The 22,250-nt window shown below is 36.7% G+C and overlaps 3 protein-coding genes across 3 annotated transcripts; 1 reads left to right on the plus strand and 2 right to left on the minus strand.

Moving 5' to 3' along the window:
- Nucleotides 1-311: 311 nt before the first annotated feature.
- On the plus strand, nt 312-2,048 carry LOC137719794 (uncharacterized). Its single transcript, XM_068458815.2, has 2 exons — nt 312-605; nt 1,360-2,048. The coding sequence occupies exons 1-2, from the start codon at nt 414-416 to the stop codon at nt 1,837-1,839; spliced, it is 672 nt and encodes a 223-aa protein (XP_068314916.2). The 5' UTR covers nt 312-413; the 3' UTR covers nt 1,840-2,048.
- Nucleotides 2,049-4,758: 2,710 nt separating this feature from the next.
- LOC137728035 (uncharacterized) lies at nt 4,759-7,184 on the minus strand. Its single transcript, XM_068466913.2, has one exon. The coding sequence runs from the start codon at nt 6,934-6,936 to the stop codon at nt 5,086-5,088; it is 1,851 nt and encodes a 616-aa protein (XP_068323014.2). The 5' UTR covers nt 6,937-7,184; the 3' UTR covers nt 4,759-5,085.
- Nucleotides 7,185-13,223: 6,039 nt separating this feature from the next.
- LOC148690358 (uncharacterized) lies at nt 13,224-13,940 on the minus strand. The gene is made up of 2 exons (XM_088686405.1): nt 13,881-13,940; nt 13,224-13,628 (listed from the first exon to the last, which is right to left on the minus strand). The coding sequence occupies exons 1-2, from the start codon at nt 13,938-13,940 to the stop codon at nt 13,224-13,226; spliced, it is 465 nt and encodes a 154-aa protein (XP_088542531.1).
- Between the last annotated feature and the right edge of the window lie 8,310 nt (nt 13,941-22,250).

A 22,250-nucleotide genomic window follows, 5' to 3' on the forward strand; every position in this document is an offset into this window, starting at 1 on the left:
TATATACCTCCAAATATGTAAATAGACATATTTAGTAAAATTCTATAATTAATACATATAGAAAAAAAAAAATCTTTTCTTTCATAATTTCTTCCCGATGAAATTTAGTAAACATGATTGATGAATTCATTTTACAGCATGTCATTTATAATCATCCAGCTGTTAAGAGCTAAGTTTGATATTGCATTCTAAATATGGATAAAAACTCAAAAATGTTCCGTACCATCGAAAGAATGGCTGGCGTTGAGATTTTGATGCTATCCCACACACTAATCGACCCTAGCTATATAGCGTCAAACACAATGTTGTATCTCTCGCAACTACTCTAATATATTCTCGGTCTTCAACCTTTCTCTCACTAAACCGTAGAGAGGGAAAGAAGACCTTTTTCGATCGAGACCAAAGAAATTAACATGGGTAATTGTGCTAGTGAACCAAAGACCAAGGGTGATGATGCTGCTGCAGTCCCAGCACCGGAGCCCAGGAAGGAGTCGGTTCAGGCCGAGGAGGTGAACGCTGAGCAGCTGCAGGAAGAAAACAAGGCCGAACAAAATACCGATGGTGGTCATAACAAACAACCCTCTCTCGGGGCCTTGCTCAAGGAGGTATACAATAATAATTCTTTTAATTATTTAATATGATTGTAGGCCAATTAAGTTCAGTTTCCTATATAGTGATATGGAATATGGGCACATAAATACTACTAAAAATGAGTCTTACATTGATGGGAGGAATGACCTTGCATGAGCTCTTATAAGAGGTTGGGTTACTCCTCATATTGCCAATTGGTTTTATGGTGGAACCTCAACTTTTTTCATGGTATCAGAGCAGGTTGTTCCACGTGTGAAGCCAAACGGCCACATGTGCTCCACATCACCCTGTTGTGGTATTCACGTGTAAGGCTCGAAAATTCGTCACACGTGAGGGGGCATGTTGAGAATGAGTCTCACATTAATAGAAGGAGGAACCTTGCATGGGCTTATAAGAGATTGAGCTACTCCTCGTATTGCCAATTAATTTTATAGTGAATCTCAACTTTCTTCAAATACGTACATGCGTGTATTCGACATATCACCATTTGATTTTAGCGGCTTGCGTAGGTTTGTGTCCTAATTAACTTTAAATTTTATTGACGTCCATTATTGAATCAAACATAACAAAACTTGCATACGTTTTGGACATATTAGATACATTTTTACATAATTTCCTATGTTGGCTTATAAGATTTGTATGCTTACAATTACAACTTAAGTTTCCCTCGCAGGTATTTCATTCATTCAAAATTTCGTGCTCGCGCATATTTTTGGTAATTTTATGGATGTACTTAATATTGATACATCCCTTAATCTATGAACTCAGGAAGAAGAGAAGAGAGCCGAAGTGGCGGCAAAGGTAGAAGAAGAGAAGATAGCTGAAGTTGCGGAAAAGCTAGAAGAAGAGAAGATAGCTGAAGTTGCGGCAAAGCTAGAAGAAGCAGAAGAAAAGCCAAAGACCACTGAGAAGAATGAGGAGATAGCGGTTGAGCTCGAGAAATCACCTCAAGCAGCAGCACCAGCTGCAGTTACCCAAGAAGACAAGAAATTTGATATTGAGGAGAAGAGAGAGGAGATAGCGGTTGAGCTCGAGAAATCACCTGAAGTAGCAGCACCAGCTGCAGTTACCCAAGAAGACAAGAAATCTGATATTGAGGAGAAGAAACCCGAAGAGGTAAAGGAGACAAAACCAGAAGAGAAGCTGGTAAAACCAAAAGAGATCAAGGAGACAAAAGCAGAAGAGACCACGATGACAAAAACAGAAGAGACCAAGGAGACAAAACCTGAAGTGAAAGACCAAATATGAATTAAACCTGCTTATAAGGGACTGACTGTGGGCTTGTAACTAGTAACAGATAGATTGCCACTTGTCATGTGTCTGTTTGTTCCATTTGTATGTTGGTTCCTTAATATGTAAGCTGTATGTTAGCTTAGTTGTTAAGCTAAGATTGGCAAGCTATAAATAGTTTTGATGTTACAGTTTGGGCGGTTAAATGAAAGGTTGATTTCTGCAAATCCCCTTTCTTCTTCTTCAAGAACTTTAGCTGTGTTCTTTCAATTCTTTCTTCAACAAACCTTAGCTTTCAATAAAGTTATTATGGTATCGAAAGCCAGTGATTCTTCTGTGGAATTACTGATTTCTTGATTACTTTTCTTCGGTCTGCTGCTTGAATCGCTGCGATTCTTCAAGAAATTTCAAGATTTTTGGGGTGGGGAGGTTGTGCGTTCTTTCCTTCGATTCTCAGCAAGATCTTTTCTTCAGTTCCTTTTGTATTTCTGTCGAATTGGAAAGGCCGATGCCGTAGATTGCGTTTGATCTGATTTTATTTTGATTTGATGAATTGATAAACAGCGATGTAATATGTGTATGTTGGATTGGTGAAGACCGAATCAGTGCCAATTAATTGATCAAAGGCCTAAAGTCAGCTCAGTGTGTTTCTCTTTTTGTTCTTGATCTGTGGTTCCAGTATTCCAGTATCTCCTTGATTCGATTTGATTGCTATACTTTTATTGCTTGAACTACATGATGGCTTCTTCCTCTCTCAAAATTAAGAGCATTCTAGGCATACTAACAATTCGCCTCAATGACACCAATGACTCCAAATGGGCCCTTCAATCTAAGGCTGTGCTGAGCGGGTATAGTATTGATAAGTTTTTGTCCAGGCTTAAATCTATTAGGGATTAGCTGATTGCTGCCGGAGAAGTTGTGTCTGATAATGATTTGATGATATCAGCTCTTGCATGCCTTCCTTGTGAATATGCTATCATTCGAACTGTTATTTTAGACCGGAAGTCCTCAATTTCACTAAAGAAGTTTAGAGCTCGGTTATTGAATACTGAAGGGGACATTGAGAGTATTGAGAATACACTGTCTACTTCTATGGCTGCAATGTACGTTCAAGGTTCTACTTCTCAGAGTCACCGTGGACAAGGTTGATGGTGTGTCTTGTGCCACTGTTGTCACCATAGTCTAGTGCTTCTCTCAAGAGAGATAACAGGAGGACGCAGGCAAATTTAGCCGAACCTCACTAAATTTTTTTGTTTGTGTAGGGCGTGTTTACTTTATCGTTCGTTTATTATTCAGTACATTCACTTATCAACATCCTAACTGTTTGCATAACACCAGAGTGTATAGAAAAACAAGAGCAGCAAGCGGGTTTAAAAACTACACCAATTAGACCCATCATCTGTTCTTCCCTGAAAACTTCTTTTCTTTCTCTTCATCTTTAATCTTGTTACTCCAAGAGTGTTCAGATTTCTTCCAACCAAACATCTTCAATCTGTTATCGAATGGGAATTCTTACTAAACACCTTCCATCTGTCATACTCATCTACCACTCCAATATTTGTGGATTCTTTTAGTCTTTGCATCATAGGGACCGAACTTCATACCTTGGGTAGTACATCTGCACAGGTCAGAATCCATGTACCGTTGATTAATAGCTTATTTGGTTAATTGTCCATAGCTTGTTTTTCGGTCAGTTTTTGTACAACAAAGTACATTTACTTTAATTACATTGATTTGATTAACTTTTAGTTCTGCCAGATTGGTTCAATGGCATTCTATCTTTAGGTGTTTTAAAAACGAACTATGTTGTTCGAGTATAAAGATAGAATCCGTTACATTCGTTCTGTTTTGAAATCTTTAAGTGAGAATTTAAGCAGAGTACTCCTTTTATTTTGGTACTGCAGACTCTTGTATTTCTTGGGATCACACATAAATTATCTCTACGTAAAACTAGCTATTTGCTAGTAAAACATCATGGGTATTGCGTTTCAAACAATTTACACCATTTAAATGTTGCACTACATGCATGTTTTTAGTTGAATACGAACGTTGCGAATGATTCTGGTTTACCTGACTCGAATGATTCTGGTTTACTTGAGATTTGTAGATAATTACTTTCTTTATCCGTACCCAGTCACCTAAGTTAAAGAGGCGCAAAATCTCTGTTGTTCATGATTTTCCCCCGGGGTGTGGACGATTTGGTCAGTTGAGCGATTTGGGATCTGATAAGAAGGCCTCTTATGTGGGTACCATAGTGACCGCACCAGCAGAGAGTTTGGTTAGTGGCGATAAAAATGGTGGTGGACATGGCGCTGAAAATCCGATGCTCTCAACTGGTCAGGTCGATGATACTGTTTTGATTAGCGGTAACGGTGTTAGTATTGGGGATAGAGTTGAATCTTTAACAGCCCTTGAGAATGAAATATCTGATTGGTTGAAGATCCAACATCAGCTTGGTGCTGCTGCTTCCAGAGGAGGAGATGGTTGCTGTTCTGCCAGATAGAAATATTTGTTCACCACCTGACGGATCCATCTCCGTTCCTATTGGCTTAAGTAGTCCATTGGAAGTTTGAAACTTAAATCAAATAGACCAGTAAAACCAATTTACATTCTAACAGCATCTGCCACCTTCTCGATGTTGAGAGTTTGTTTTAACTGTTTAATTTCAGATGCAGATGGCTTCCTCTGCAAGCCTCTTTTAGTTTAGACATGCACACGATGATGCTTGCGAGCGCAAGAGACGAGACTGAATTTTTGTATTATTGCCTGATTATGTAGAACACACTACAATTTGAGTTTACATTACCGTGCTTAACAAGCTAACTTATCGCCAATCGCCCTGACATGAAAGTAAAGTGCTAGCAGCAGCTACTCTAGTAGTGAAATCAGCTAACTAAAGATTACAAGTAATATCTGAATAAGCTTAATTTCAGTGAGTGAATCGATAATACTCAAATCATCCATATAATATAATTTACGGGATCTCCAAATACATAACATACCAAGTAGTTTTTATTTTCAGAGCAGAAAATGCTGGTAGCTAGCAAGCAAAGAAAAAACTGAGAGAGAGAGAGGGGTCAGAAATGGCTGAATCATATCACCCTAAGACGGACAGACGGACAGACCATCAAATCTTATTTGAATAACTGCAAATTATTCTACTCCGTCCTAACCAGCAAATTATGTCAAGATACCATGAATGACCAGATCTTAGAGTATCAACCCAACGAAAATGTCAAACGGATTGATGAGCAAGTGAGCGAATCAGTCCACAACGTCAAGATCTTGAAACCGTTTGCCCGATATGGCTGCTTCCATGACATGGTGCGGGCCAATATCCCCACCATTCTCTAAGAAGGACTTGGCCAAATTGTCAGACCAGCCACGCAACAGCGTGACCCCTGGATGAGGCAATGCAATTGAGGGCAAATTCCAGTACCAAATATCCCAAAATAGAATGTGAGGCACCGCATCATCCCCATACCCTTTGTCCTTAAACATGGTCCTTATGGCCTCGTACCGAGTCTCCCAGGCGGCGCCATCATAAAAATCGGGGTGTATGTCGTGGTTGAAGATAAAGAGCTTCTGGATCATCTGATCTGGCTTCAAATTCTCATTGACAGTCACTTGGAGAATCAAATCAAACACCTTTTGCAAATGCATTACCATGCAGCAGTCCATTCCCATCAAAAAGGACAATTTGGACTTTAGGCCATCGTTGAGGGGTACCGAATACAGATGAGGAAAACGAGGCAACATAGCATGATCGTCTCCAGCAGCAGCCGAAAGAGGAGCGCAACTGATCAGCTTTCCTTTCCAGGCCGCCTCTTCATTCATTTCACTCACAAAAAGTCCCAAACTGGCCGGCAATTCCATTCCATCGCCCATAAATCTGTCCATGTCACATACAGCAAAGCAGTTTCTGAATTTGCGACCCTCCTTGTGCTTGCTCAGCAATGCATCCCACTGAATCTCAGCTGCCTCCCCAACATTCGCATCTTGCAGATATCGTATGATTAAATGTGGAAGCAAAGCATCGGGCTTTATGATGCAGCTTAAATTTCCGTTGCTTGCTGTTGCTGCTGCTGCTTTCACCTCCTCCAAATATTTAATATCCACACCGCAACTTCGCGGGTTGAACCCACCCTGACGCTTGTAGTACTTTTGCAAGGGCGCCAAGAACTCCTTTCTTAGCCGCTCCCAGTGATCATCCTCCTTTGATGGTTGATCTGGCTGTTGCGGTTGTGACACGAAAGGGAAAAGCCGCCTGGCAGTGCTTTCGAGCAGAGCAATGGTGTGGATGGCGTGGGCATCGGAGGGGAAAGTGGTAAGTAAACAATCTGCGGCCTCGGAGACGTAGAGGTCAGCAAAAGCATCAGCATCAATAGGACGTATAACAGAATCATCCTCCACAGAATCATCTTCGTCATCGTCATCATCAGTTAAATAATCAGACAGCTTGAGTTCCAGCTTCTTGTTCTTCATCTTTTGGATATCGCACTTGAGCCGCTCCATGAAAACATCCATAGCTCGGTCGTGCAACAACCTGTAATGCAGATCGCAGTTGTATCTCTCGCGGTGTTTCTCCTTCATCTCCTCCACCTCCGTCTTCTGCTCACCCTCCGGAAGGAGAAGGCTGTAGAGAATCCGGACAAGGGTGTATAATCCCTCGAAAGAGTCGAGGTTGCGCGCGAGAGTTTTGGGGTGGTTTTGGTGGAGCCAAGATGTGGCTGCGGACAAGGCTTCCGGATAGAAGTGACTTCCAGTAGAGAGGTTGAAGATAAGCTTGAGGGTGGTGAGGGGGTTGTGGGACCAGGCGACCGGGAGCTGCTGCTTGAGAGAGTTGATAAGGGCAGTGTCAGTGTGGGAATACCCGGCGGATGCTGGTGGTGGTCGCACGTTGAAAAAGAGATCAAGGCATGGATCACTGTAGGAGGAGGAGGAAGCCATGATATGAGGCTCAGCAGCAGCGTTGGCAGCCTTGGACGCCATTAATCTTCTTGGGAGGTGGAATTGCGGAGGAGGACCGACACCAACCACCCTTGTCGGTGAACAAGCTGAAGGAGAAGGAACAATGTTGGCTGCTGCCGCTTTCAGAACCCTCGCCAGATTCATCTCTAATTCTCAAATTCAAATTCAAATTCTGTCTGTCTGTCTCTCTCTCTCTCTCTTTGGTGGGTGGGAGGGAGTGGGGTTGTGGATTAGGTTTAGGGTTGGAGAAGAAGAAGAAGAAGATATGAGAACATAAATTGGGTTTGGAAACTTGGCCAGCAAGGACTTTCCATTCTCAGACTCACAGGGAAAATAAATGAAAAAGTTGCTGCCTTCCTTGTTCGGCTAACCACCACGTTATATCATTATCACTCTCCACGAACAGGAACGCAAGCAGGCAATTTTAACTTAGGATTCTTTTTACTTACTTTTATTTGTTCGGACCCAAAGAAGCAGGAAATTTACTCATATTTTTAATCTTAGGTTGGATATTTAATATGCCTTTTTATATTATCATTCCACAAAATGAATGCACCCCACATTAAAATTTAATATTAAATGACTTATTTATCTTATTATATAATGACAATTTTGACGTTGTCAAGTTAAAGAAAAAAAAAATTTCTTTGACCTTGTCAAGTTAAAAAAAAAATAATAAAAAAAAAAATTCTAAATACACTCCAAATCACTTTTAACATATTATTTATCCTCTTTAACCATCAAAATCTCTCCGACCCTCCATTGTTGAACAAAACTTCAACCAATGAAACTACAAATATATTGATTGACAAAAATTATTTTTGAAGAATGAAATACGAAATCGATGTTTTGGAAGCTTCACATGAGATAAGACTTCATATTTTTTTTATTGTTTTAGTGATTTTGACAACATTGATAATTATTTAATCTTACTTTTGCTACATTATTCAAGCTTCTATGTTTTCATCTTTTAGGGATCATAGAGATTACATGAAGAATTAAACATCTAAAATTACCATCAAATATTAAAAACAGACGACATGGGTCTTAATGGTGGAATTGAAAACAACCCACATATGCTTTAAATCCCAAGCGGCATATTTTGTCAAAATTCCAGTCGGCATTTTTTGCCCAAATCAAAAGTTTTTTTAAGATTTGAGAAATGTGGGATGTATAGAAAATATGGGGTGCATGTAGAAAATGTAAGGTGTATATTGAGAATGTGAGGTGTGAGGGTATTATAGGGAAGTATGTGGGGTGTACTAAGTTAATTTTTCATTGAAAAGGTAAATGTGAAGTGTATTAAGTATGTAAGGTTTATTCAACAATTTAAATGATGTTAATATAATAAGTCATTTAATATTTGTTCTCTTATTTATACAGGCATTAAACAGGCAGTCAATTTTCATTTGAATTTATTTATTAATGGCTAATATAAGAGATGCATTTATATGAAATGGATTCGTCGTTAGATGACGTCTATGTCCTAGGCATTAAACAGACAGTACAATAACTTGGATTCGTTTGTAAAAAGATTTAACTTGGGAGAATTTTATTTCCTTGATTATGAAAGCACTCGTATCTATGCTGTAAATTTTACAAACGCATGTGTTATAAATTTTACAACACATATATATATGACAACTATTGCATGTATCTCTGCTAGAAATTTTACAAATGGGATGTATGTTTATGACACCCAACTTGCTTAGAAGATGATCAAATTGTGAAGTACTTAAGGCTTTAGTGAACACGTCCGCAAATTCTTGAATTGTTTTTACATGCGCAGTGTGTAGGGGTGGGCACTTAGAACCGAAAACCGAAATCGAAACATGAACCAAATCGAACCTCACCGAACGGTTTGGTTTTGCGGTTTTAAAATGGTTTCGGTTTTGCGGTTTTAAAACGGTTTTAGTTTTGAAACCAAACCACAACATAGAAAACGGTTTGGTTTCAGTTTTGGCTTTTGAAAACCGCACCACAAATATTAATAAATATTTAATTAAATGTCAATATTAGATTTCATGTTTTAATTGGTTATTTGTTAGAATCTATACACTTAGTATGGACTCAACCACACTAGAATATCATCATTCATCACTTTCTTTCATTCATTAACTTGAAGGACCTTTGTTATTTTATACCATCACACACACATATATGTACAAGGGTGGACTAATCTTGTTATCAAGAGTCGAACAATGATCTAATGAAGTCCACTCATTTGAAGCTTGATATCACATATTCTAGTATGAAAGTTTCGCTCACGTTTAATGAATTCAAATTTATTAAACTTGTTTTATGATAAACATTGTAAGGGACACCCTTTTGTTGCACAAACATGTTTTAACATCACAACTACATGCAACATGCTAATTGTTTACATAACAAATGTCTTTTTCCTATTGCTATTGGGAAATGCTTATTAATATGTTAAATTGCAAATTGTACATTTTTTTTCTTAAAAATCAAACCGAAACCATTTGAAACCGCACCGAACCAAACCAAACAGTTTGGTTTCATTTCAGTTTTGACTTCAAAACCGCACCAAACCGAACGGCAAAAAATTTCAATTTCAGTTTCGATTTCACTCAAAACCGCACTAAACCAAACCGTGCCCACCCCTAGCAGTGTGGACCATGTTAGTGTTTGAGCTACTTTTAAGCTAGATTTTACTATGTAATTGTAATCAATTCAACAAGAAATTGAAAATGAATTTGCAGATGAAATGACAGGGATGAACTTTCAAGAAGGAGAGTACGTTGATCTCTTCGTATTCACGTTGGATTCGATCCTACAAACTCGCCAGTAAACTTAGCTTTATAGCCGTTGCAATTACATCAAAGCACCGTGACTATGATCATGTGCAACACACATGCTTTCACTTAATTTCTAACTAACTGGACACGTGGCAAGATACATACCATTAAGATGTTTTAATCTTGTCCGTTCAATACACAGTTTGATTAACACCTACTCTAACACTTAGAATAATTTTGATCTTCACTTTTTCTTCCTTTCTTCTACTACACAGCATCCATGATCCAGCTGCCATGCTTATCCACCAACATTCCCTTCTAAGCTGGTAGCTAGTTTGACTCCAAGTTTCTCTTTGTGTGTGCAAAATCAATCTTTAGGAAGTGCCTTCGTGAAAATATCAGCAAGTTGATCTTCTGATTTGCAATAGATCAATTTGAAGATGTTTGACAGTAATGCTTCTCGAATGTAATGATACCTTCTTCCAATGTGCTATGTTCTTTGATGGAACACTGGATTTCTTGTCATAGCAATGTCAGATGTATTGTCACAGTAGATGGGGGTAACTTTAGCTTGATCTTCACCAAAATCTTGGAGTACAAACCTTAACCACATAGCTTAGTGGTTGCTTTAGTTGCACTCATATGCTCAGCTTCAGCTGTTGACAAAGCAACACTATGTTGTTTAACCGAGGCCCAAGAGAAGACCCCACTTCCAAATGAGAATGCATATGTAGAAGTGCTTTTCATATCAGTTTCATCACCACTCCAATCACTGTCACAACAGCCTATGAGAATTGATTCTTTGCCTTTCTCATATTCAATCCCATGGTCTAATGTGCCTTATATATATATATATATATATATATATATATATATATATATATATATGAGCACTCTCTTTGCTTCTCCAAATGCTTCTTGGTTGGCCCATGTATGAACCTAGCAAATAGGCTAGCTGCAAACATAATATATGGTCTAGTTGCAGTAAGATACAAAAGACTTTCAACCAATTATTTATAGACATTCTCATCTGTTTTCTCACTCTCATCATCTTTATTGAGTTTGTCATTCAAGACCAATAAAGTGCTAACAGGTTTGCAGTCTTTCAACCCAAATTCCTGCAGTAGACTCACTACATATTTCCTCTAGTTAATGAAAATTCCATATTCATATTGAAGAATTCTCATTCCAAGGAAACAATATAGTAGTCCCAAGTCTGTGATTTCATATATTATCATCATGTCACACTTAAAATCTTCCAACAACTCAGTGCTACTACCTGTATCAATAATGTCATCTATATAGATATAGACAATGATGCTTTCATTTTCTCCACTTGACTTCATATACAATGCTACTTCACTAGGACTTCTAGTGAATCCACAATTATGCAAATGAGCATCAATTTCTTCATACTAAGCCATTGGTGCTTGCTTTAATCCATACAAAGCTTTCTTAAGCTTGTAGACCTTATCTTCTGCACCTTGCATAACATAACCGTAGTAAATCAATGAAGACTTCCTCTTGCAACACACCGTTCAGAAAAGCTGATTTCACATCTAATTGATACAACTTCCACTTTTTTTGAGCTACTAAAGCTATAAGTGTTCTAATGATATCCAATCTTGCAACATGAGCAAAGGTTTTTGAAATCAACCCCAGGCTTCTGTGTATACCCCTTAGCAACCAGTCTTACCTTGTGCTTCTGAATTGTCTCATCCATATTCAATTTGGTCTTGTAGATCTATTTCACTCCAACAATGGGTTTGCCTGATGGTCTATCAACCAATTCTCGGGTCTTATTCTTCTCTATCATCTCAATCTTTGCATCCATTGCTTTCTTCCAAGTTATATCAGTGGCAACATCAGATGAATTCTCTAGTTCAATCATGCTTATATTACATCTAGCATAGATTTCACTCAGTCATCTCTCTTTGACCAGTTCAGCTCTAGCTATGCTTTATTCACCATTCTCAATTTGAGAATCAGTGAATTCATGTGCTGCACACTTGCTCCCTTCTAGGTGAATTCCATAATCAATCTCAAGTAGATTGAGATTAACAGGAAATGTTAACTTGTCACAGTTTTCTGCATTCCAATTCCAATTATCGTTCTCCTTAAACACAACACTTCTTAACAGAAAAATCTTGTTGGTACTTAAATTATAGATCTTGAATCTTTTCTTCATCTTCCTATATCCAACAAATATATCTTTCAAGGAAGCTTCATCAAGCTTCTGTCTTAATTGTCCAGGTATATGACCATAATAAATGCATCCAAACACCTTCAAGTATTGAATACCTGGTTTTTTACCACTGAAAGCTTCAAAATAAATTTTGTGTTCCACAACCTCGGTTAGACATCTATTAAGCAAGTACACAACTATTTTAACAGCATCTCCCCAAAATTCATAAGGAAACTGCTTGTCATGAAGCATACTCTTAGCCATTTCAACAATGGTTCTATTCTTCCTCTTAGCAACACCATTTTGCTGTGGAGAATAAGCCACTATCAACTGTTTCTTAAGCCCCAAATCTTCACAGAACTGATTAAATTCTTGAGAGTTGTCCTCTTTACCTCTGTCACTTCTTAACTTTAGAATTTTGTAGCCACTCTGCAATTCAACCATGGCTTTGAATTTCTTCAACACTTTGAACACTTTTGATTTGTGATTCAGAAGATACGCCAAACACATTCTGGTTGCATCGTCAAGAAGTATATGTTTCCTCTAAATGTTATGACCTGCAGTGGTTCACAAACATCTGAATGGATTAATTCAAGAGGCTTGTTTGCTCTCCAAGTCTGTTCTTTACTACATTTATGTGCTGCTTTCCTGCAATGCACACTTCATATACTCCAGAAGACTTCTTGAGTTTTGGTAATCCCAACACCATTTCCTTATCTGATAACAACTGTAAGTTGTTGAAATTCAAATGTCCCAGCCTTTTGTGCCATTCCCAAGCATCACATTCACAACTGGCTTTTAGTGCAGAACCATTCATATCTTCCATGAGTAGTGGGAAACAATTATTGCCAGTCGTGTGTACTGTAACAACATGACTTTCCAAACTCCTATCTTCAAGGATTGCAACTAATCATCTCCAAATAATATAAAATAGACATGCTGCATCATTTTCCTCACACTTAGAAGGTTTTCATCCAGTCCTGGCACAAGCATTACTTCTTTAATGTGTCTAGTACCCTTCTTAGTTTCAATCACTAAGGTTCCTTTCCTACAAGCTTGAACAATCTGTCCATTCCTCATTTTGATTCTTGTTGATATACTCCTATCCAAATTAATCAACATGAACTCATGTGAAGTCATGTGATTGCTACATCCACTATCAATATACCAAACATGCTCACTTTTGACAATTGTAGCAGAATTGCAAGCAAAGAACATTGAGGTTTCCTCCTCCATTCTCTGTGCAACTTGAACCTGTGAAACTGGTTTACTTCTGCAATCTCTAGCAAAATGTTTGAATCTGCCACAGTTGTGACACTGAGGCTTTCCTTTGAATCTGCATTCACCATAGTGCATATTTCCACAGATTTTACATGACTCTCTTGTGTTCTCCCTGTTATACCAGGGTTTGACAACATTTTGAGACCTATCATTACCCTTAAGTCACCATTCTTATCCCTAAATTTGGAAGGTTTATTCCCCTTATATCAAGTGGTCTGTGATCCACTCTTATTTTGGATATTAAGGCTGCTAGATGTCTTATCACTCACTTCCTTATCTTTAGTATGTCTCCTGAATCTCTGCTCAAATCCTTTCAGAGTTACAACAACCTCATTTGGATCAATCTCATCCAATTTCTTAGTTCTCTCGATAACAGACACAATATTGTCATCTGCATGAGTTAAACTAATTAGCATTTCCTCAACTAGTCTCGTGTTTGCCAAGGTTTCACCAAACATCTTCATCTTATTCACAAGACCAGATAATCTAGCTAGATAATTAGAGAATGATTCATTATTTCTCATACTAGCATACTCAAAATCACGACGAATACCTTGTAGTTTCACAACCATGACTTGAGCATCACCCTTGAATTCTTGCTTAAGAACATCCTAAGCATCATTTGCAGTTTCTTGGTTTGCGATTATGGCAAAGATCTCATCACTCATAGCTCCTTGTATCAGTCCTAATGCCTTTGCATCTCTGAAGATGAGATCCTAATTAGCAAGGACATGTTTCTCATCCATCTCCTTCCCTTCCTTTGATAATGTGAAGCCATCTTCAACAAAGTTCCACGGATTATGATACTTGAAAATTATTTTCATCTTGATACACTAGAATTCATAATTGACTCCAGTGAATACTGATGCACGAAGATTGGTGCTAGATCCAGCCATTTTCGAGCCAAATACTAGGAGCTCCATTGTTGGCTATCTCATATATTTGGGTTCTAATCTCATCTCACGGTGCTCCAAAAGGTAGCCTACTGTTTCTCACTCGAGTGCTAAGTCTAAGTATCGTTTCCTACTTATGCATATTTGAGACCACTTGGGTTTGCTTTCTCCTTGGTGAACTTGGAGTTTACTTAACTTCTCCTATTTTACTGCATTGTGATAATTTGATTGCTACTTATGCATGCCAGCTTGAAATGTACCCGCATATCGACTACAAACGTACCTATGCTAAATTAAAATGTACCCAAATGCCATCTACAACTAGAATCTATTTTCTATATTACCAGCTACGAATACAAATTGAGAGTTGTGCATAAAACAAAACTAACGAAACGAATATGACTGATATGTAGCACCACCCTTTTAAAAACGACAACTAATTACATAACATTATGAAATTCACCATTAACACCAAAAATGGATCCAGAAGATGCAATATTCTTTTGCTGAATCGCGTCCGAAACCTACATGGCCTTATAAGTTTTTTTTTTCCACAAGTATCGCTAAACTGCTTAGTCCAATCCCTCCTTGAGTTTTTTTAAACATTGGAAAAACCAAAGAATTAGAGGTACATTTAAACGAAATACACGGGGTCGAGATTCATAGATCCACAACAGATCGAGCAGAAACGATCAAGGAAGATAACTCCTTTAAACCCCTTATTTTAATTAGAAAATGATCTCAAATTTCTAAAAGGTTGGCTACTTTATCACCTTTCAAGTACCCATAACCAATAACATGGAGAAATTTTTCATTATGACGGGAACACAGGTGGTACACTACGTATTTTTATGTAAGTGGTGAAAAATTGTATTTTTTAAACTATTAACTTTAACACACATATTATACCATTTGTATAATGACACGTGATGTACCATTTGTTGTACTTTTATGCGCAAACGGAAGCGAATTTTAACAAAGTAGCAATATCAACGTCATAGGTGAAAACTAAAACAAATAATCTCAAACTAACACAAGAGATTTACGTGGTTCGGCGTAAAGCCTACATCCACAAGCGAAGCACAGCGAGGAATTTCACTAAACAAACGGAGATTACAAAATAGTGTTTAAACTCTCATAACCCAAATCTCACAAATTACAAACCTTAAACCAAACGAGTAGAGAACTCAAACAAACGGAGAAGATTTTCCCAAATTGCTCTCTAACTCACAAACTCACAAATTGACTCTCACCAAATTGCCACACGAATGAGCCACGTGTTTGCCACGCACTCATGATTCCAAATGGTGACCTCCACCCCAAAACCCAATTAGAGAAAACTCTCTAAGCCATGGTGAGGCGCACAAAATACACTAACCCTACGGTCCTATTTATAATGCATAGGACTTAGGTTACAATAAGAATCATAATACGAAGTAAATACAAATCCTAATCAAATGGGTAACACAAACCTAATTTTTTGCATCATCCTAATTTTGAGCCGTAAAACCCAACAACATTCCGTGTTCCAATCACATTGAAAATTTTCTCCGTAACATGATGCATTCTTGTACAATATTAATTTATTATTTCAGAGTTAACATGCACATGCAGTTTATAAAGGCTTCAACATCGTAAAGATGTGTGTATCCTCTTCCAAAGTATTATTATCATCGACAGATTGGCTTCAACATTTAACCACTAAATATCTTTAGCTGAATACCAAAGATTGTTTGTTCAATTTATCAGAGTTGGAACTTGGAATGGTATAATTGTAACTGTGAAGGTACTCCTTTTTGATGGTGGAGTTAATGAATTTGGGTATTGGAGTTGGCAGTTCTCATGCTTCCATGGTTCCACGCGCCATTTAGAAAAGTTATTAAGTACTTTTAAATAGAATAAATAGCCATTTATATTAATTTATATAAATAAAAAGTAGTTAACATAAACGTCGTGCGTCCGCTTCATCCAAAAAAAAAAAAAGGGGTGAAATAAACAAAAACTCAAACCCCGGCTAAACTCAACCCGACTAGTGCTGCTTGAGAATGTTGTCCTTCTCTTGCTTGACCTTCACCTTCACAATTTTCGCCTCATCTTGAACCGACCTTATGAATTCCCCCGGATTGTCGTCGTGGACTAGCACCTCAAACTTCCAGCGGTACTCACCATTGGCAAGCGAACAGAGATGTTTTGCATCCTCCAAGTTCTCCACGACAACGCGCCTTTCGCCCTGGAGGGCCGCAAGATCGGTGACGAAGGCCTCTTTCTTGGACTTGTAATCCGCCAGCAAGTCAGGCTGCACGGACTCGTTTCTTTCCCGGAGGGTTTTCACCTCTTTCTCAACGGGAAGTAAAGCCCCTTGTGTGCTAATCACATCCCTTAGCCTCTGGAGTGAGCGGGGGAAATACGAACGGAACAAGTAAACAGACATGGTTCGGTTTGGTTGGGGATAAGGGGATGTAACTGGAAGGCCGCTAATGGAAGAAGAGGAGAAAGTACAAGAGCAGTGGTGGTAATGAGTTGAGAACGAAGAGGGCATTTTAAGGTTGAAAAATGGCCGGAAATGGAAGGCCGCTCTCTCCCCATGCCGTCGTCTTCAACCTTACAAATCTGGAAATCGATTAATTTCTCTCCAGAAGGAGGATGCTAATTGTATACAGAATTACCCACACTAACAAGAAAAATAAAATATAAAACTATTTAACCTCCTCTGCTGCCTTGGGGAGTGGAGTCAGTGGACAACTAATAATCAAAATTATGTCACACGCTCTCTCTCTCTCTCTCTCTCTCTCTCTCTCTCCCCCTCCCTCCCTCCTCCTTCTTCTTCTTTTTTTTTTTTTTTTACCGTTACTTTTTGTCATTTTGCTTCTCATTTTCTTATTTTCAATTTATGTTTATTCCTTTTTCTTGTTTTATTTGCTTGCGATTTACGATGATCTTCATGTGGGGCTTTTTGGCCAAACCTCTTCATTTGGGTGTTGCGCAGAGAGAGAGAGTCTCCTTTTTATTATTTGAACATACATATATATTACATATGGAGCAAAAAGGTTCTTGGTTGAGTACTTTGGGAGGGGTGAATGTGGAAATTAAGTATTTTAAATGCGAGAGAGATTTAAATCAAATTAGTAGATTATCCTTATTCCTTAAAAAGAAAATATGAAACTCCAAATCTTTCATAGCGTGTTTATTAATCCGTAATCAGAACGAGAACAAAGAATCCGATTCCGATTACGGATTATACCCGTATTTACTAAAATTTGGAGAAATCAAAAGTGCATGGGGCCCACACAAAAAATGAAATCCAATTCCTGAAATTGGAGGATTTGGATTCCCAACATATACAAGGTATTTGGATTCCGGATTGCCCAAGCAATCGGAATGATAATTTTTCCCTTTATGCCCTCACTTACTTTCATTATTTCCAAGATTATCTTTTTAACCCTAGACTTATTTTTCTAAAAACGCTCCTAACAATTTCTTTCCATGTCCTTCTAGCTCATTAAGCATAATTCTATGCTCATTCACATTATGCACAACTCCATACATATGCTGAAGAGAAAAAACTACAACTTGAGCGAGAAAATTTAGATATTAAAGTCAAGACTTAAATTTATAAAAAAATAAACAAAATCATTTTAGTATGTCTATGAAAGCAATTTAATTTTTTCTTACTATTATATACTATATCAAATTTTATTAAAAAAAGTATATAAAATATTTGATTTGAGACAAGGATATTTTAGTAATCATATTGGTTTATATTCTGATTCTGCTGAATTAGTAAACAACTTTATGGAATTGTATTCCGATTCCGGACAGTTTTAGTAAACAACTTCAACAGGAATCTGATTCTGCTTCCACCTTATTTCAATTCCTTCTCAATCTAATTCCTCTTCAATTCAATTCCTCTCAATTTGATTACGGATTAGTAAACGCGCTATCAAGGCTACATAATTATAATGGCAATTAGTTTTATCTCTCTCGCTACCAAGTCTATTATTTTATGGTCCAATTTTAAATTTTTTTTCATTTGAATATATTTTATGTGGATAATAAACTACTCCACTCCACTGTAGTCTGTAGTGTTATCGAAGGTAGCTAGCTAGTTAGCTTCTGCCTTTTCCCTCGAGAGATTCCTTTGAATTAATTCAACTGTGTCTGCCAGTTGAAGGCTTCCTCTCCCCTGAAGAACGACGAGATCTGATGCATGACATGACATTGTGATTATGGCATGAGGTGAGGTGAGGTATTGACAAGTCATATATTAGCTTAGCTGTGCTGTGCTGGGACTGGGAGTGGGAGTTATGCATGGCAGGTGGAGTCTCTGGCAGTCTCAGAGATGAGACCGACCATGCACCATTACTTGTCCTTTTCTTTTCGGTCGAAGTATTTTTTTTGTGTGTTCTTCTTGGCTGTGTTCTACATCATCATCATCTTTTTATTTTGTTTTTTTTATTCTTCAAATCTATAGACAACCGAATCTTCTCTCTCTCTCTCTCTCTCTCTCTCTCTCTCTCTCTCTCTCTCTATTATTTTTCCCCCTTCTGATTGGTTGGAATTGGATTTTCTTTCGAATCTTTACAATGATTGAGAGTGCATGTGCATTTGAGGTTGTATTGGATTTGGAATACCCTAAACCCCCGAAACTCTAAACACTCTAAACCCTAAACCCTAACTAGGAAAACAAGACTGTAGCTAATACATGATAGAGTATAGTAATTGTTGTATAGGATTGTGCCACATGTAAACAGATTAGAGGTTTGGTTAGTTAGTTAGTTACTCTTGTAGTAAAGTATGTTTAAATAGCCTAAAAGTATTACTTAATCATTAAGAAATATATCAAAGAAAGTTAGTTCTCTCTCCTTCTTTCTCTGCAAGGTTCTCTCTGTGTTCATACAAGGTTACTTACAATACACACACACATTGATTTAAGATCTCACAGACATATGACATTGACAAGTTATTAGATGAAAATTATGGGATAGGGTGGTTACTGTTGATATTTTTTCCTATTTTTAAGTTATAAAGGATTGTGAGCCATGAAAATTGAAACACAGCCACTGTTTCACATGAACTTGAACTAAAGATGAAAGTCAAAATATTTTTTCAGTCGTTAATTTGGCCATCCAATTGTTTAGTCTCTTAAAAAATACAAAAGTAAAACATAAAATAGAACTCCACATTTCGGTTGTTTGCAGCGCGCCGTGATTAAAAAAAAAGTCTTTTGCACAAGCAATACAAATAAAACAATCTCTTAAAATTACAATGAAAAACAACTAAGACAACACATTTCAATATCCCTCACCCTCTAAGAGGTTTGGTTTCAAAACATATTTTAAAAAGAATAATACTAGGTAGCACCAATCAAATTTGTACTTTAGTTCAAGTTGAAATTTGTTTAATAATTGTAATGCAAATTTATTTAGTATAGAATGTGCCACATTATTTGATACACAAATTAATGCATAAATTGGTGTATGTACCACCAACTTTTAAAAAATGACGGCGTGTTACATAACATTGGAAAATTTACCATTAATATCACCAAAAATGGATCCAAAAGATGCAATAATTTCTTGCTGAATCGCGTCGAAAACCTACATGGCCTTGCAAGATTGTTTACCATTAGTATCGCTAAACTTATTCCAATTCCTCCTTGAGCTTTCTTTAACATTGGAGACCAAAGAATTAGAGACATTAAAACGAAACATAGGGCTCGAGATTGGTAGATCCACAACATATCAAGCACCAAAGATTAGGGAAGATAACTCATTATACAATTTAGAGTGGGAGAGGCCGAGCTCAATCAATAGAACTTTTATTTCGTCTTTAACCTTTTTTAATGGTAATTTGCTATTTTACAAAGAGTGTGTAAGGTTAAAAGAGGTGTGTGAAAATCAATACTCAAAAAAATATTCTTAGGCCTAAATGAAAATTCCCCCTTATTTTTGTTTGTAATTTATCTAGTTTGTAAGTTATCTAGTTGAATGACCATAAGCATATAATTCGTAGCTTACTATCACCCTTCTGCTTTTACGGTACAAAAAACCACATCTTTTTTTTCTAATATTTAAATCTCTAACATCTGTAAGTGAAAGGTTTTAATTCGATTTTCGCAAAGGCAAATTTGAACCACATTATGATAGCACATTGTGAGGCTAACATTCCCCTTCGTGTAGATAATATCGTTTATTAAAAAATATATATAATATAAAAAAATCTCTAACATCTTGTCTAGTGTTATTCCTCTCTGCTTATGAGTGGAAGGCCTTAGGTATGACTCTCATGGATGACGAGTTTGATACTAATTATTATGATTAGTACATTATATGACTTAATCTAATCTTCAATGTTTTAGTATATATATAAATATATATGTGTGTGTGCGCGCGTGCACACGTGTGTGTAATTGTATTGAAAAACAAATTCATTGACATATCCTAAAATCGGTTCATCAAGTAATAATTATATGTTTGTCGGAAAAAAAAACCCCAAATTAGTGATAATAGTTTCAACCTCTTTCTGACCACTATTATGCGATTCACCAGCGTCAGGAATCAAACTCAGGATGTGCCATGTAGAATACATGCTTGGAATTCCACCAACCAATGAACCACCCCCTGGCGGTTGCTTAGGTACATTAGGCCACATCAACATTTTCTAATTTATCAAATTAAAAATTATTATTGTAATTAATTAAAGTTTACAAATTGATTTCCTAATTTATCCTTTTAATCAGTTGAGAGAGATTTTTTTTATTCTGCCAATTTTAAATGTATTTTAAGAATTGTGGACTCTTTTTATGAGGAGATAATCTTGGTTTTTTGTTCAATTATTTCTTGTTTATTTTTTTCGTAGGGGTGATATTTATAGTTTTTTTTTTTTTTTTGTCAAATGATAGGTTTTGTTAGATTAACAACCAATGGAGTTTGAACTCAAGCTGTCATGCAACGGGGTTTTATAGTTTTTAAAATTACCCGCACTTTTTTTTTTTTAACAAACAATATTATTTACACTAAGGGGACATATTGGCTTAACCTTACAATGGTTTAGCGATAATCAAATATAAGACCTCTTACTCACAAGTAAAGAGACATACTACTATAACACCTTAATACTAAGCGGCACTTTGTGTGCATTTATTAGAGTACTATTTTGTACACATTATTGGTACGTTTATTATTGGTCTTAATACGTTGAATTGGTATCACTCAATACTACGGTCTAGTGGTATTCCTCTGCACTCGGAAGTGAGAGGTCTTAGGTTCGAATCTGGTAGATGGTGAATTTGATACCAAATTAGGCTATCCAATGTACAGCTTAGCCGAATTCTCATTCCTTTTAGTGTAAAAATATCGATGTATTAAAAAAAAGGTTGAATTGGTGCCTTTACCTTCATATGAGTATTGACCAAAAACTAGGGATATTTAGTCTAATAAATTAAAAGATTTAGCGCCTATATCAAAATTTCCGATAAATTTACGAGGAAATTGGAGAATTGATATACCCGCTTTAAACAATCGTGAATAATGAATATTTGTCCGTGTGAGCGTCATGTAAGGTGAGATGACGTAATCTTAAGATAAATTCAGGACATTGACTATACATTAGCTTTAGCTTGGCTTGGCTGGGCTGGGAATTATGCATGTGGAGTTTCTGTGAGTCTCTCAGACATGAGATCGACCACCATTACTAGTCATTTTCTTTTGGGTCAAAACATTGTTTTGTCTATTCTTCTTGGCTGTGTTCTACATCATCATCACAATTGATCACGCATGCAGAATTATTTTTATATATCTTTTTTCTTTTTCCAAATATTCTATATAGAACCAAATCTTCTCTCCATTATTTTTTCACCCAATTTCAGTTGAAAACTAAAAGACAAAATTTGAAAGCTCAATTAATTAGATTTTAGTTTTTTATTATTTTGAAAGTTGAAAGTAATCAAATAATTTTTTTTTATTTTCATAAAAATGAGAAACTAAAAAAATATATTTATCAAACATCTTAAGAACAAACTTTTAACCATCTCTAACTCTTAGGTTAAAACTTAAAATTTAGGTTTTTAACTAATCAAATTCTGCTCTAATAGTTGGGCCTAAAATAAGTTTGGGTTAAAACCAAAAGTTTGGGCAAATTTAACCCATAATTCCAGCCATAGTTAAAAGGATGGCCCATCTTATCCAACCGTCCATATTCAATACCTTTTAATTTAAAATTTTTAAAAACAATAAATCCAACACTTGAGATAGAATACAACCAAATATAACGGTAAAAAAAAAAGATTTAACAACCCAAAATTAAATCCAACAGCTAAAACAATTAAAAAATTATTTAAAT

Source organism: Pyrus communis, chromosome 15 (assembly GCF_041283825.1).
Source record: "Pyrus communis isolate YQ-2024b chromosome 15, ASM4128382v1, whole genome shotgun sequence".
Classification (NCBI taxonomy): domain Eukaryota; kingdom Viridiplantae; phylum Streptophyta; class Magnoliopsida; order Rosales; family Rosaceae; genus Pyrus; species Pyrus communis.

Excerpts from the sequence above, each read along its gene's own strand:
- LOC137719794 (XM_068458815.2), top strand. The coding sequence starts at position 414 with ATGGGTAATTGTGCTAGTGAACCAAAGACCAAGGGTGATGATGCTGCT. Across the intron at positions 606-1,359 it reads TCGGGGCCTTGCTCAAGGAG|GAAGAAGAGAAGAGAGCCGA; the intron begins GTATACAATAAT and ends CTATGAACTCAG.
- LOC137728035 (XM_068466913.2), bottom strand. The coding sequence starts at position 6,936 with ATGAATCTGGCGAGGGTTCTGAAAGCGGCAGCAGCCAACATTGTTCCT.
- LOC148690358 (XM_088686405.1), bottom strand. The coding sequence starts at position 13,940 with ATGGAGCTCCTAGTATTTGGCTCGAAAATGGCTGGATCTAGCACCAAT. Across the intron at positions 13,629-13,880 it reads GCACCAATCTTCGTGCATCA|GATGTTCTTAAGCAAGAATT; the intron begins GTATTCACTGGA and ends AATGATGCTTAG.